General features: G+C 38.7%; 1 protein-coding gene across 1 annotated transcript in view; it reads left to right on the top strand.

The window, feature by feature from the left end:
* ANTXR2 (ANTXR cell adhesion molecule 2) overlaps nt 1–15,658 on the top strand; it is a 131,470-nt gene that overhangs the window by 26,530 nt on the left and 89,282 nt on the right. The window contains exons 8-10 of the mRNA XM_040966519.1: nt 9,505–9,565; nt 13,070–13,168; nt 14,868–14,937. Coding sequence (XP_040822453.1) covers nt 9,505–9,565; nt 13,070–13,168; nt 14,868–14,937 — 230 coding nt within the window. The remainder of the gene's footprint in view (nt 1–9,504; nt 9,566–13,069; nt 13,169–14,867; nt 14,938–15,658) is intronic.

Genomic DNA, 15,658 nt, shown 5'->3' with positions numbered 1-15,658 from the left:
AATGATTGTGACTCATACTTTCCCCTAGTTTTTTTGGTTTAAAAGTTTGTTTAGAAATTTATTACATGTGACTTGCTCTTTGCAAAAGGAAAATCCATGTTTAGCAATAGGTTGGCATGGTATCTTCAGTATTGAGCAATTGATAATATTTTAATGCTCCAAGCATTTTAAAAGAATCAGCTGAAACATGTGATCTCATGTTTGGTTGACATGATTGGCAGATATAAAGAAACAATAAATCACAAAGAAATGAAAAAAGCACACGAGAAATGTCTTTCCTAATATTTCGGCTGTTCAGTTTACACACATGGATGCTGGAAATCAGGGAAATTAATGGTTTTTCTCTGATAAGGACACACCCACAGTACTTCTAAACTATTGCAATGATCAGTTGTGGGTGATGTACTGTATTCAAAATCCGTGTGAGAAAGCTACTGCAAGGGTGAATATTTAGAAGTTCTGTTAGAGTTCTAAAAATGTTGGAGAAGTTTGTATAGCACACCTAAATTTAAATGTAACACAATAAGCTATTTTTAGGGAAAATAGCCCTATTATTTAGGATTGACCCTCAAAGCTGGAGGAAGAAACACTGAGGGAAATTTAATATTCCTTTTCTCTTTTTAATGGAGCCTATGTAAAATAAGCTGTTTTAAAAGATATATTTTTTATATGTTTTTAAATCTTATTTCTATTGCTTCTATCTTATTATCATCAGTATTTTGCATCTAGTCCAACCATTTCTTAATAACATTGATAATTAAATTTATATTCATCTGAACAAATTTTCTCATGTGCAAGGGAAAATATTATTGCATTAACTCAAGTTTCTTCTTGAATTAATAGATTTTTTAAAAAAAGAGCTCTTTTTTTTTTTTTTGGAAAGCGGCTATTACAGAGAGAGAAGGGGAGACACAGAGAGAGGTCTTCTGTCAGGTGGTTCACTTCCCAAATGACCAAAGTGGCCAGAGCTCAGCAGGTCCACAGCCATGAGCAGGAGCTTCTTTCTGGGTCTCACATGTGGGTGCAGGCCCTTGACTTGGGCTATCCTCTGCTACCTTCTCAGGCTGTTAGCAATGAGTTGATTTGGAAATGGAGTAACTGAGACAAGAATAGGTGTCCATAGGGGAGGCTAGCAGTGCAGGTGGAGGATTAGTGTGCAGTACCACTACATGGTCCCCACAGCTCTGTTTTTTTTTTTTTTTTTTTAGTTGCTTAATGAAGTGTTACCTACCCTCATTGTGTTGCACTTTTTTTGAGAAAGTGAGTGGTCAACTAAAATCAATACATATTAACTGAGCAAGTACTTCTAAAAATAGCATGTTGTGCTGTATATTTTTTATATTAAGTTGTGTTTTGAATAGCATTACTGTTCATTAAGGTATGGTATTTTTTGGTCTTGAATAGTCTGTATTTCATTTTCCAAATATAGTCTTCTTCCCACTATCATTTAGAAACTGGAGAAAAATATGGGTATTCAAATGTGTCTTGGCTTTTGTTGTAAGTAGTGCTCTTTTTGGTTTTTGAATTGGATGTTTGATCTTCAGATTGTAAGGTTTAACTTTCCACATGCTTCATCCAAACTCAACATCAACCTCAAAGACACCACAGGTCCTAAATTATGCTTTGAATTCATCTCTCAATCTTAATTTTTACCATGCTAAATTTTTATATTTGATACATTTTAATTATAACTTTATAGTACGTAATAGCATGTTTCCTTATATGCCAGAAACAGGAGGTCACAATTAGAACCTCTGTGGCATTTTTCAGGCCATTAGTATGACTTTTAAGTATGTCTTGCATATCCCATTGTTTTTGTAATGTGTGTACCTTATACGAACATATCAGTGACCTGAGCATTCTTCTTTTTAAAATTCATTTATCCATTTATTTGAAAGGCAGAATTACAGAGAGGGAGAGGCAGAGAATCAGAAGGAGAGAGAGAGAAAAGAGAGAGCGCGAGCGCCTCCGTCTGTCATTTCACTCCCCAGATGGCTGCAGTGGCTAGGGCTGGGCTGGGACAGAGCGTGGAGCCAGTAGCTTCACCTGGGTCTCCCTCATGAGAACAGACCTAAAACATGGCTATCGTCTATTACTTTTTCATTGCCATAGCAGCAAACTCAATCAGAAGTGGAGCAGCTGAGACTTGAACCAGCACTCATGTGGGATGCTGGCATTGCAGGAAGTGACTTAGACTGCTACTATGCCAGCCCTGACTAGCAAGTTCTTAATAAAAATATGGTTCCATATATATCTTAAAATTCTTAAAAAAGAAGAAATCAATATTCTTTTAAAAAATGTTTATTTATTTTTATTTCAAAGTCAGATATACAGAGAGTATCTTCCATATGATGATTCACTCCCCAAGTGACTACAGTGGCTGGAACTGCATCGATTTGAAGCCAGGAACCAGGAGCTTCTTCTGGGTCTTCCACATGAGTGCAGGGTCCCAAGGTTTTGGGCTGTCCTTGACTGCTGGATGGGAAGCGGGGCTGCCCGGATTAGAACTGGCACACGTATGAAATCCTGGTGCATTCAAAGCGAGGACTTAAGCTGCTAGGCTATCATGCCAGACTTGAAATCAAGATTCTTAAAAACCTTGTGCTCTGTGTTCTCTGGTTACTTCTGCCATGGAGAGTTCCTTGATAAAACTGTCACTTTATCTGGTTATTATGAACTAATTATAAGCACTTGACTGTTGGCCAGTGGCAAAGTCAGAGAATAAATATATTTGTAACCAGTACAATTCTTGGGACATGCATGCCTCTGACTTAGAAAGTGGTTCCTTACCTCCTACAAACCTTGACCGGTTTTGGTGCCTGAGTGTGTGTCTGTAACTTATTACCTAGTATGGAAGTTTGGCCTCTGTAGAAATCCTGCAACCCGACCACATCACACTAGTCCTAGGCTTAATCTGAATTAAAATGGATCACAGTTGAGCTACCTGGGGTGCGGCATCACTCTGAGACTAACCTCATGTTGCGCTGCAGGGAAAGGTCAGCAGGGAGATTTGCTTTGTCTCCTGGTGAACATCTGTAGGCTCAGAACAGTGGGCAGTGAAGTCACAGCCAACATCAAGGTTAGACCCAGTCTTGCAGCTAGCCAAATGCTAGTGGAGGCTGATGTAAGAGGGAGAGAGAGAACTTAAGAGCAAGTGCCCATCTGCTGGTTCTTTCCTTAAGTGCCCTCTATGGCTGAGAATGAGCCAGGACCTGCATTAGCAGGAAGGTGGAATTGGGAGTCAGACCAATGCAGCGTGTACAGATGTCTTGACTGGCTTAACTGTTAGGCCGCACAGCTGCCTCCATACACTGTGACACGTGACCTGAAGTCTCGTGGTGTGAATTTTCTACTTGTAGCATCAGATCAGTATGCGAAAGGCTTGCAGGTTTTGAAACATTCCAGATTTTGCATTTGAATTAGGGATGCTCAGCCAGCAATATGCAAGAGTTCATGCAATAATAACTGGCACACGGACATGGGATATTTTAGGAGGTGAGACAAACCTGGACGGTGATTATATTTAGAAAAGGAGCATCTGTGTGTCTAGCAATCTTAGTGAGATGGGGGAGAGAATCAGAGACTAACCTATATTGAGGGAGAGGAGGCAAGAGAGACAAAGAGGATTCCAATTCAAATGCCTTTGATGTCCCCAAGACTCAGGCTAGTTCTAGAATTTAAAAACCAGAAAACCTAATTGTGATGGGCATCATTAATAAAAAAATTGGAGGCTGGCATGAAGGCATAGTAGACGAAGTTTTTATCTGTGGCACCAGCATTCCATATGGGTGCTACTTCTAGTTCTGGCTGCTCCACTTCTGATCCAGCTTCCTGCTCGTAGTCTGAGAAAGCAGTGGAGAATGGCCCAAGTCTTTGGGCTGCTACACTCACTTGAGAGACCTGGAATAAGGTCCTGGCTTCTGACTTCGGATCAGCTCAGCTTCACCATTGTTATCTGGGAAGTGAGTCAGCAGATGGAAACCTCTCTATCTTCTGTCTGCACTATGGCTTGCAAATAAAAATAAATCTTAAACTCTGAGATCAAATGAGAAATTTAATTTTTTTAAGCACTGTTTTAAAAATTTTTTTTTATTTTTAAGTACTTGATGTGTCCCTTACCCAAAGTTAGGGCTTCAAGTTAGCTTGTTGTTTCAGTGGCTTTTAATATTTTCAAGGTGCGGGAGGATGCTGAGAAGTAAAATAGACAAATCTTTTACTGTGAAACATGATTCTGAGATAGAAAGTAGTAAGAACAGAAGGCACTCAAGAAAAAAGACAGGGCCCTGAGCGTCTGGATTATCTTCTAGGTTGCTAGTTTACAGGATAATTTAAAATTTTAATTTATTGAAATTCAATGGTATTGGAAATTTTACGATAATACACAACAAAACTAGTGATTTAGAGGGAGCTTAGTGGTACTTTTGAAGATAAGAGAGTGCAGATTTTAGACTCTTTTGGGTAGTATAACAGGAGTTCAGTAAAGATAAGGTAGTCAGTCTTGCCAATTTGTTAAGGATTAGGTTTTATGATGACTAGAGAGTCCATTACAAATATGAGTAACCCCTGGTTAGAAGAACAAGCTTTGATCTCAATTAAATCTGAGAACATCTGGCTTATTACTACTTAAAAGCTCTTGGGCGACTTAAAGAATCTCTAAACTACTGTTTCCTCGTGCATAAAATAGTCATAAAAGTAGTATCTCTTCATAAGACTTGTGAGAGTTAACTGAAGAAATTAAAATAAAATGCTTGGGACAGTTCACAGAAGAAGTGCCCAACAAATGATAATCATGTTAGACATTATTTTGAACTTTTGACTGTTGATATTTGTACATCATTTAGAAAGTTTGGCTCTTTAATAAGGCTCATTTTCTTTATTTTAGAGGCTGAGTTAAAGAAAGGAGGTGAGAAATAGAAGTTTTCCACCTGCTGGCTCTCTCGTTAAATGGCCTCAGTGACCGAGGCTGCACCAGGCTGTAGCCAGCAGTTTCTTCTGGTTCTCCCAGGAGAGTACAAGGACTCAGGCACTTGGGCAATCCTCCACTGTTTTCCCAGGCACATTGACAGTGAGATAGATTGGGTGTGGAATAACTAAGCCTGAAATTAACAATCACATGGTATGGCAGCACTGTAGGTAGTGGCTTAATGCACTATTCCACAGCATTGACCCCCAGGAAGTTTCAGCTTGATTCTTTCCCATCCATATTAATGTTTGAGGAACCATAAATAGGGATTATGTAATAATATGTTTTATTTTTCATTTGTAAATATTTATCCTCACTAAAAAGTGTCAGTTTTTAGGTGAAAAGATACTTTAGTGGTATACTTGTTTTCATGGTAAACATCAGGTTTCTTGGTTATTATACATATTTGTGTGTGTGTGTGTGTGTGTGTGTGTGTGTGTGTGTGTGTGTACCTGAGAGAGAGAAAGAGAGAAAGAGAAAGACAGGGAGGGAATGTCCCAACATTTCAGTGATAAAACTTGAACTCGGCATGTATGGCTTAAAGTCCCAATTTTATGGATAGCATTTGGCTGATCTTTAAATTTGGACTGTGGTACTGTATGATGTCATCTGGGGTTGATCTTTGTTGAAAACTACTTTTTTTTTCTGTTGACATATAAGGAAGACACATGGTAATGCCTGACTGCGGAAGCTTCCCGTCCAGTTTCTCAGTTTACACATAACGGAAGTGTAGGGAATGAGAGCATGTGTCAGTTATCGCAGATGGAACACCTGATCCCATGCCCAGCCAATACCAGTATTTATGTTGGCATAAATGAGCCAGCGGGATTAGAAGACTTGTCCTGCTTGTCCATTGCTGTTGAATGATGACAATGAAATGTGTGATAGTCATGCTTTGGTATCTTGAACATTTTAACTTGTACAACTAGTTCATGATCATAAGACATGGGCTACTTGTAATGAAATTAGTACTCGGGAAAAATGGATGTTGCAAACTATTTTATTGAGCATCAGAGTGTTTTGATTTTTTAGTTGTTGCTTTCTTAATGTGAGAAAATAAGCAAATGTTTCATGGAAAAGCAAAGTTTAGTAAAAATGCTAGCTTCCGTCTAATATTTATTCCCATCTACTAGAAAGGGGAATGGAGAGAATCTTTCATCTGCTGGTTTACTTCCCAGATGCTCACAGTAGCTGACTGGCCCAGGCTGAAGCTTGACATCTGGGACTCCATCTTTGTTTCTGATGTAGTTGGCAGGATCCTAAGCACTTGAGCCATCAGCAGACCACTCAGGTATATTAGCAAGAAGTTGAGTCAGAATTGGAAGGATTGGAATTCAAATCAGGTTCTCTGACATGGGCTGTGGGCCTCCCATGTCACACGTGTACCTGCTGCTTTGTAATACTCAGCCCTACATTTCCAAAAAGACACAAACACTTTTTCAGCTCTTCTGTCCTGCCCTTCTCTTATGATTATTCAAGTATAAATGTTTTGGTGAACTTTGTTTCAAACTATAGGTTTCTGGATTTCTGATGATAATAATGATAATAATAACAAAATTTAGTGAAGAATTTGCTGCTTTTTCACATAAATTAACTTTATCACGATTTCCCTTAGTACTAATATAATTGTTGATTTGCTAATTGGGTAGTCATTTTAATATTCTCATTAATTTATGCATTTGACCGTAATTCTCTGAGTTCTACATCCTGTACAAAACAGTACGTCAGGAGCTGGAAGGATTATACAGTAGAATAGAACCCATCGCTATCCTTAATGATCTTGTCTTCCACTACATGAGGTAATCTGTACACTCAAGTAATATAGAATCTGAAGAGATTTAACGTAGTAAACTTCAAAGAGGAGCAGGTGACGTGGCTTACAGATCGTAGAGTCAGTGTTCTGCTCACGGTTTCTGTTGCCTGCCATTCCAGGTGACCTGAGTCACGTTTCATTCAAGTATATGGTTTCTTTTGAAAATGTACTTTATTAAAATAACTACACAAATGTTAAAGTAACATGTTATCTTGTGTGTATGGCATATGATTTGTTGCAGGATAAAACCAAGTTTAGTTATTCTTAATCTCTGTTTAATGTAACTTGATGTATTTTGTCTCCAACTCCTTTGGAGTATGAATGGCTAAATCATGCAGAACCTCATGCTTAAAGTGAAAGGGCTGTGCAGCGGACACGGGAGGGCTGACTTCAGATGTGTAGATCACCAGCGTTCTAAAAAGTGTTTTTTTAACATCTGAGGAGCCTTCATAGCTGAATCGCTCTTTTGATCCTGCTTTCAAGTGCTCATCCATTTAGAAATATTTTGACGGATTGTCACATGAATGAGAAAGTCAGTATATGAATACTGCCTTCAATTTTACTGAGATCTGTGCAAGTTTTAGCCAGTATTGGCAGGAAAGAAAAGATACAACTTAATAATTTCACAGAAGTCCTTCTAGGATACAAATTTCCTGACATGCTCTCAAGAGCATGTTTGCAATCTATCGATTTAACCTTATTATAAAAGATTCTTTAAACACTATTTAAGATGAAGCAATCTTTTCAACTTCTTAGTATTCCTTGTTACCTGAAACACTTTACAGTACGCTAGCAGGGGTGTGACTGACATAATCTAGGTTTGTAAAGTGGAAGATGCAGTCAGTCTCTGTAATAGGCTCTGTTTTAAAAGTTTAATTAAAACATTCTATCAGGGAGAAGGTGTTTTGGGTTAATTCACCCTTGGGAAGCCATGTCCTGTGTTGTAGTCCCGGGGAAGGAGTCCTGCCTTCAGTTACAGTCGAGCTCCCTGCTAAGGCTTGCAGGAGGTAGGAGAGGATGTTCCAAGTACTTGGGCCTGGGTCGTCGTGTGGGAGATCCCAGTGGCATTCCAGCCTTCTGGCTTTGGCTTGGGCCAGCCCCAGCTGTGCCATGCTTCTGGGGAGTGAAGCCTGGATGGATAGCTTCACTGTCTAGCACCAATCTATCCTTTCTCTTCCTCTACTTCTCTTAACTCTCTGTCACTCTGGTTTTTAAGCAAATAAATGAGGATTAATATTTAAAAAGCAATGCCTGCAGAACAGGTAGCAGGCAGGGTGTATTTGAGGATTTAGTGTTTTGCTCTGTTGGCCGTTTGTTTTCTTGGCTAACTGCTCTCAGTTTTATCCCAGATGGGCTAAAGCTACACCTAGAATGGGGTTTGTTGGAAACTTTGTGGCTCCATATAGTCTTACAAATGTTTCTATCTTGTTCTGCTCAGCGTGTTGTCAGCTGAATTATGAAGAATACTCTAAGGCATTCATGATTTGAGTGAAGACTCTTCAAGAGCACAGCCTGACCCTTAAGAATGTTCCTCAGTTATTGAAAATGAAGTGAATGTGGTTATAGTAAAGTCACAAATGGAATCTGTTTATGTCAAGAAGGTGTTTGAGTGCCTAGTAAATCTTTGGTCACTTCTGAGTTTAAATAGATCTCATCTATATTTTTGACCCATGAAATCATGCTAGATTTGCTTGCTAATCCCTAAAACCTCCATCACAATGAGAAATGATGGGTTTACTGGGAAATAATCTGAAAGCACAAGTGATGGCCTCTTTGCGGAGATGCCTGTTTTGCAACCAAAGTTTCACCATTCAATACCGTTACTTTTAGATGCTAAATGTTTACATTTCCACAGTGATTAAGGAAAGCATTTTTATTTCCTGTTACAGTTCTTCCTTCCTGTTCTGGTTTTGAGCAGTAGATGCTAGAAACCACTGTGCACCCTCTGCCTTTAACTTCCGTCCAGAAAGGAACACTGTTCCAACATCATCTGGAACTTGTCTGACATTGATAATGTGGTGCAGAGCAGTTCTAAAAATAAAGGCAGGATTGTTGTGTCCATTACGAGCAGCTTATTTCATCACTGTTATTTTTCACTTGTGGCCTTGTGCCTTGTATGGTAGTTTCTGTTTCTGCGAACGAGCTATGAAGAGCTGTTCTATTCTTGGGCTGTGGGAATGCTGAAGTACCGAGCCTGTGTTTTTGAGAGTAATGTTTGGCTCATACAAGGAGCCTGTGTTCTGCAAGTGTAATGTTTGATGCGAGTGAAGGGGATTATCATCCATGGGAACTGAGCCTGAGGAATGGAATAGAAAACGCCACTCTCAGATAAGAAATGCTTTTTATGGAGACTATATTGAACTACACAAAATGTAATAATGCAGCATTATTAAGTAGTAGACTTACTTGCGATCCTACTGCCTGATGGGAAAGTCAGTTTCAACTTTGTGGTATCAGGACATTTTAGTTTGATCCGGTCATCAGGCAGCACTGTGCTTTACCTGTGTTAACTGGCTCAACCCTAATCAACGAGGGTCTCACAGTACAATCTTAGAATAACCTGAGAGGCAATATGGACGTTTCCTACAAGTGTAGTAGCTTTATGTGGAATAGTAGATTTTTTTTCCATTTATTAAAGAAAGAAGAGGATGTCAAGATTCTTAGTAATTTTATGCTCCCTGTGTTATAACTTAGTTGTTTAGATTGGTCTTTTTTTTCCCCCTTTTAGATATTGGCTCAGTCATGTACTGAAATCCTGGAATTGCGGCCCTCAAGTGTCTGTGTAGGGGGTGAGTGTTTAGAATTGAAAAATATCGTGAAAAAAACTTGTATTTTTTTCCTAGCGAAAATGTATGATTTGAAGCTCATGTTGGAAGAAGAGCAGCAAAATTAACTTTTTTGGCATCTTTTTTTTTCTGTAAGAATTTTTAAATAATTCCTTGAAATATTTCTATTTAAAATTCAAATTTTTAAGATTGGAATGTTATTTTAAATAATGAGCATATTGTGTGACAGGCTTTTAGAATCTTCTGTATGTTTAGTTCACATCTGAGACCTTTCCGGTGGCACAGAAAATACAGTATGAAACCTTTCCTTTCATCTGGCTATACGGTCAAGTCTCTGTAGACTTTGAATCCCATGCTGTGACCATGATGATGACCTGATCAAGGCATAACATTTCCAACTTAGACACATAAGGAAGTACTTATGGGTGGGTGGCAGGATGGAAGCAGGTGGCTGTCAGCTGTGTTAGAACAGACTTGATTTTGCACCTCTCAGCCGTCCTTGCCCAGAGAGAGTGTATATCTTTTTGGACATTTATATCGTCAAGTCTGACCTGCAATTCATTGCAACAAGATTTTATTTTAAAGAGTATTGAAGGGTGAGTGTTTGCCACAAGGGTTAAGCTGCATTTGGGATGCGTGCATGCCTTGTCAGAGAGTCTGGGTTTGAGTCCAGATTCTTGTTACTGTGTGCTCTGGTAGGCAATGTGTGGTGGCTGGAGGACCTGGATCCTTGCCATGCACATGGGAGATCCAGATGAATCCCTGGGTTCTGCCTGGAATAGCCCCCGTTGTTGTAGACAACTAGGGGGTGAACCAACAGATTGAATATCTTTGTCCAACTAAAATGGAGGTATATAGATAAAAATCTAAAGTGAGCATTGAGTCTTGTGAGGAGTATGTTGTATCTTTGACCACAGAGCCTCGCATCCTGCTGGATCTGGCTTCTTTTTAAATAAAGATTTGTTTTGTTGATTTGAAAAGCAGAGTAACAAAGAGAGAAACAGAGACGCACTGAGAGGAGTCTTCCATCTGCTGCTTCACATCCGAAATGGTGACGATAGCCAGGAGCAAAAAGCTTCTTCCAGGTCTCCTATGTGGCTGGCGGGAGAGCAAACACGTGGACCATCTTTGCTGCTTTCCTAGGTCATTAGCAGGGAGCTGGATCCGAGGAGGAGCAGCTGGGTTATGAACCAGCAGCATTTTGGGTGATGGCTTAACCACCGACACTGTTACATTACTCCTGGACCAGATCTTGCTCCCTGCATTTTATAAACCTCTTAGTACTTAGTCATTGAGCTATTAAACAGAAACAGTGTATCCAAACATCTCAAAGCATGGATGAACACATTTCTAAAGATACTAAGGAAAATGAAATCAGTGAATAATATGAAATTGTTACTGTTCATTCAGTTTGTATTATGTTATGGCTTCATATTGAGTCCTTTGTAGTTTTCATTTGTTTGACATTTAAAAAAATATTTTAAGGGTCGGCATTGTGACATAGTGCCAGCTCTTGCAATGCTAAAATTCCATGTGAGCTCCGATTCAGGCCCCAGATGCTCTACTGCTTTTTCAGCTCCTTACTGATGGATTAACAAAGGCAGCAGAAGATTGCTAAGTACTTGGTCCCCTTGCTACCTATGTGGGAGTTCTGGAATAAGCTGCTGGCTCCTGGCTTCTCGCTGGCCCAGTACTGGTTTTTGTGGCTAAGTGAAAAATTGAGCAGAGAATGGAAGATTTCTTCCTCTGTCTTCTTCCTCTGTCTCTCCCCCTCTCTGTAACTCTGTTTAATAGGGGAGAGAGGAATCTTCCATTTTTTTTTGGTTCACTCTCCGAATGAGCACAATAGCTGACCCGCTCAGCTTGGAAGCCTTGAATCAGATTGGGTCTGTTTTACGGCTAACAGGGACACAAGGGCTTGAATCAGTGCCTGCTACTTCCCGGGATGCACGTTTAGAGAAACTGGGTGTCGGAAGAAGGTACCCTAACTCAATTTCTCCAATAGGGGTATGGGTCTCCCGAGGGTATCTTATTTGCTGTGCCAAACAGCCACCCCTATGTTTGTCATTTCTCTAATGTGAATAGGTTTGATTGTTTTTTGCACCCTGGTTTGCCAGTGGGGACATTAAGAAAGAAATGGGTTCAGTGCTTACCCAGGTAATTTTCCTGTCATCCTTGTTCATCTGGCTCTAATGCCCATATTCTAACGGAATGGCATTTTAACTTTTACCTGTAGTTTAACTTATAAATAAATTTTCTTGTAAAATGCACTGAGTGAAATGTGGCCTGGCAGTATTTTCTTGTTTAGCTAATGGCTTGATCTGTGTTAGATTAAATGTTGGATAGATGTTTGAGAGGATTGAGGATGTTAAAGGAAATTGGAACACTGTCAAGGTGTGAAGATTCTTGGCGCAAAGCCAAGGAAGCCCACACGTGACTTTTAACCTTGCTTGATTTGCAAACATATGGAAAATGTAACTTAAAGCTATGTTGCATATCTATTAAAATAAATCATAACTTAAGATTAATCATTCAAACATAACCAACCTACAAAAAGATTTCTGGGAGGACTTTCCACGAGACAGAGCAACTCAGACAACTGAACAGCTGTAGCCAGTCCCACACTTTGTTTGCTGTACTTCTTTGTCCTATAAAAGTTGCCCCTGGATTCTCTGTGGTGAACTTCTATTTCTGATTGAGAACTTTAGTGAATTATTGCACACTCAAATTCTTCAAAATATACTGTGTCAGTTTACCTTCCCACCCACAGTTAATCAGCGCTGCTAATCCACAGTACTGCGGCTAAGCAGGAAGCACTGTTTATCGGGATCACAGATCAGTTTTTCTTCCAGCATATTCTTTCACTCACTAAAATGTAGTGCTGTTGCTATTACATAGGTAAAGTACAACGTTAAATTAACTTCCTTCAGTTACTTGTCATAGACTATTCCCAATCCCAAGTATTTCAGTTCCGATGATTTGGTAATTTGTGTGTAATGAAAATGATGACAGAATTAGTAGGCTGAAGACATTGTTATGAAAGAGCTCTGTGTGGAAGAGGCATCAATTAAGAAAATAGAGCTCATGACTTTTCTAAGAACCAAAGAACATGAACGATGAGGCTTCTTTATGTTCCCAAGTTTTAATACCTGAAGAGGAGAACAAAGCAAAATGATTTCTTTCTTGCTGATATGTTTGTATGGATAGAATTTGGGGGAAGTTTGAATATAACTCTCTAAAATGTAGCTCTCTACTACCCTGGGCCCCATTGGAAAACACTCCGTTTGGAGAAGAAAATAGCACATCCCAGTTGGGTAGTGTAGAGTGCCTCTGCTACATTTACCTAGACAGGAAGCATAACTGGAAAAACAGAGCTATATCTTCATGTTATCATTTAATTGAATAGTATGAGGAAACTCAGTCTATGTGCCTTGATGTATTCATGTCTTTTTTTTTTTTTTTTTGATAAAGCATTGACTGAAATATCTCTTTTCTCTTTACTTCTAGAGGAATTTCAAATTGTTTTGACCGGAAAAGGATTCTCGTTGGGCAGTCGGAATGGCAGTGTCCTCTGCACTTATTCTGTAAATGAAACATACACAAAGAGTAGGTCCCGCATGACCTTAGGGTTTCTTAAATGCCTACGCAATGTGTTGACACCAACTGTTTTCTATTTCTTCTAAAACCAGCCGTGCTATATATTTGTATTTCTTATTTGAGGAGGAAATGAAGTCTCAATAATACAAATAGTAATGATTATTTAATAGTTATTAAAGTGGTAATATTTGTTTATATAAAATGTTTTAAGTAGACTCATTATCCCTTTTTTTAAAAAGATTTATTTATTTTATTGGCAAGTCAGATATACAGAGAGGAAGAGAGACAGAGAGGAAGATCTTCCGTCCGTTGATTCACTCCCCAAGTGGACACAATGGCCAGAGGTGCGCCAGTCCAAAACCGGGATCCTGAGCCTCCTCCAGGTCTCCCACGCAGGTGCAGGGTCCCAAGGCCTTAGGCCATCTCCAACTGCCCTCCCAAGACACAAGCAAGGAGCTGGACGGGAAGCAGGGCTGCCAGGATTGAACTGGCACCCATATGGGATCTTGGTGCGTGCAAGGCAAGGACTTTAGCCACTAGGCTATCGCCCCAGGCCTGACTCATTATCTCTTTGACTGAAAGTGTAAGTCATTTGCGATGATGACACAGTTAATTATAATAATGGACAGAACTGATCTTGAAACCCTGTTTTCAAGCCCATTGTTTATATGGCTTCAGTGGACTTATTTATTTACCTCTTTCTCCAGGATTATTTCTTGCCACTTTTGCCTTGAAGTCTAATCATCTTAAGCAGTTCCACTGTTCAATATCTTGTATTGTTACTTTAAAAAATACCCTAATTTCCTGGTACTTTGTGAGTCAGTTTCTTGAAGGACAGGGTTTTTTTTTTCTTTTTAAATTTCCAGTGCTTATCCAATAAATGGTCTATTGAAAAATAATCATATTATGGGATTGGAGTTTATTTTCTCTGGTTTCAGTTTTCAAAAGAAGTTAAATGGATTTGAGTGTTCTGAGTGTTTTAGTTCTTTGCGAAGGTTTCCTCATCTATAGCTGTATTGCTTTGTATCCCTGCGAACTCCAGCTGAATTCCTTTACTGAGAGATTCATCTGTAGTTACCCTACTTATCTGATGGTGCCAAACACTCCAGGTAGCATAGCTTTGGCCACACAGAAGCTGTTCAATATGTGTCTGTTAAACTGAACTGCTAGAAGATTTCAGTATGCTAAATGTCACAATTACTGTTTTTTATATGGAGATAGCCATTCTGATAAGGCAAAACATTAGTATTTGCAACAAATGCTCTTCATAGTAGGTTTCGCAGATAAATAGGACCAAATAATTTTCAGTATTAACTTGTAAGTTTTAATTTCTCTAACTTTTAATTATATATTTGAGTTGGTTATAATATATGTACATTTTATGCTTAGTTACGTAAAATTAAGCATTTCACTTAAATCCTCAAAGAATCAGAGTTATATTTTCATTTCTTACATTATAGGGTGGTCCAATTTATGTTATTTTTCAAATATTGCTAGCTTAGTTTGCTTTTTTTTTTAGATTCCAAGGATAATTTAAGCACCATTCCTATATGAAATAGTTTATTGCTTCTATTTTCTTCCTTAGGTATTTCATAAGATACTTAATACTTAACCCTTGTACTCTGATTGAGGAATGCATGTTATATTACTAATGAAACTGTGAGTTATAGAAAATGCTTTATTAATTCGATTGTGTTTTATTTTCTAGGTGTTAAGCCAGTAAGTGTACAGGTTAATTCCATGCTTTGTCCTGCTCCGATCCTTACTAAAGTTGGAGAGTAAGTACTTCAAAACAATTTAAAACATTTTAACAACAAATTATTGGAAAATGGTGACAAACATACATGGGTAGTGGTTTTGCATTTTTTTTTCTTGTTTGTATGGAGGGAACAGTGGCTCAGTGTGGCACACCTTGAATCTGGCAACCTTTCTATATTTGCATTAACTTGTACATTGTTTAGAGTCCCATTCCTGATACAGTATTAACTCATGTTTGTGTGTGTGGCAACTAACCATTAATGATAAAATAAGGGGGCATTTAATTAGTAAGAAGGGTTATATTTGCGATTTTTTCCTATCCCCTTTATTATGGAGCAAATTATTGCAAATACAGCAAATGTCCACTTGCTCAACTGTAGTGGATACAAATGCTTACAATAATGAATTGGTTACAGTTTGCTAGAAGTAGTTCATACTGATCTTTCACTGAAAGCAGAGAAAAATTAGATATTAATTACAAGTCAAATAAAAATTAAAGATTAAATGCAACCCTAAGTCTGGAAAAATTGAGTGGAAATTATACTTTCCTCTGTGGAACATCAAAAGAACAATTGTGGTCCTCCATGTTGACTTGAGCACTTTCCCACTGTGGATGCTTATTAACTCCAAGGTGTCTGTTGAACATCACTGAGACCATTTAAACAACTTGGAGCAGGGTCAGCTTCTGTTTTAAATACGCTTTAAGGGACTGTGCCATAAAACAATAAGATTGTTATCCAA

This window comes from Ochotona curzoniae, unplaced genomic scaffold, assembly GCF_017591425.1.
Source record: "Ochotona curzoniae isolate NIBS_2020 unplaced genomic scaffold, NIBS_Ocur_1.0 scaffold_4506, whole genome shotgun sequence".
Classification (NCBI taxonomy): Eukaryota; Metazoa; Chordata; class Mammalia; order Lagomorpha; family Ochotonidae; genus Ochotona; species Ochotona curzoniae.
This window is presented reverse-complemented; position numbering and strand designations above follow the sequence as displayed.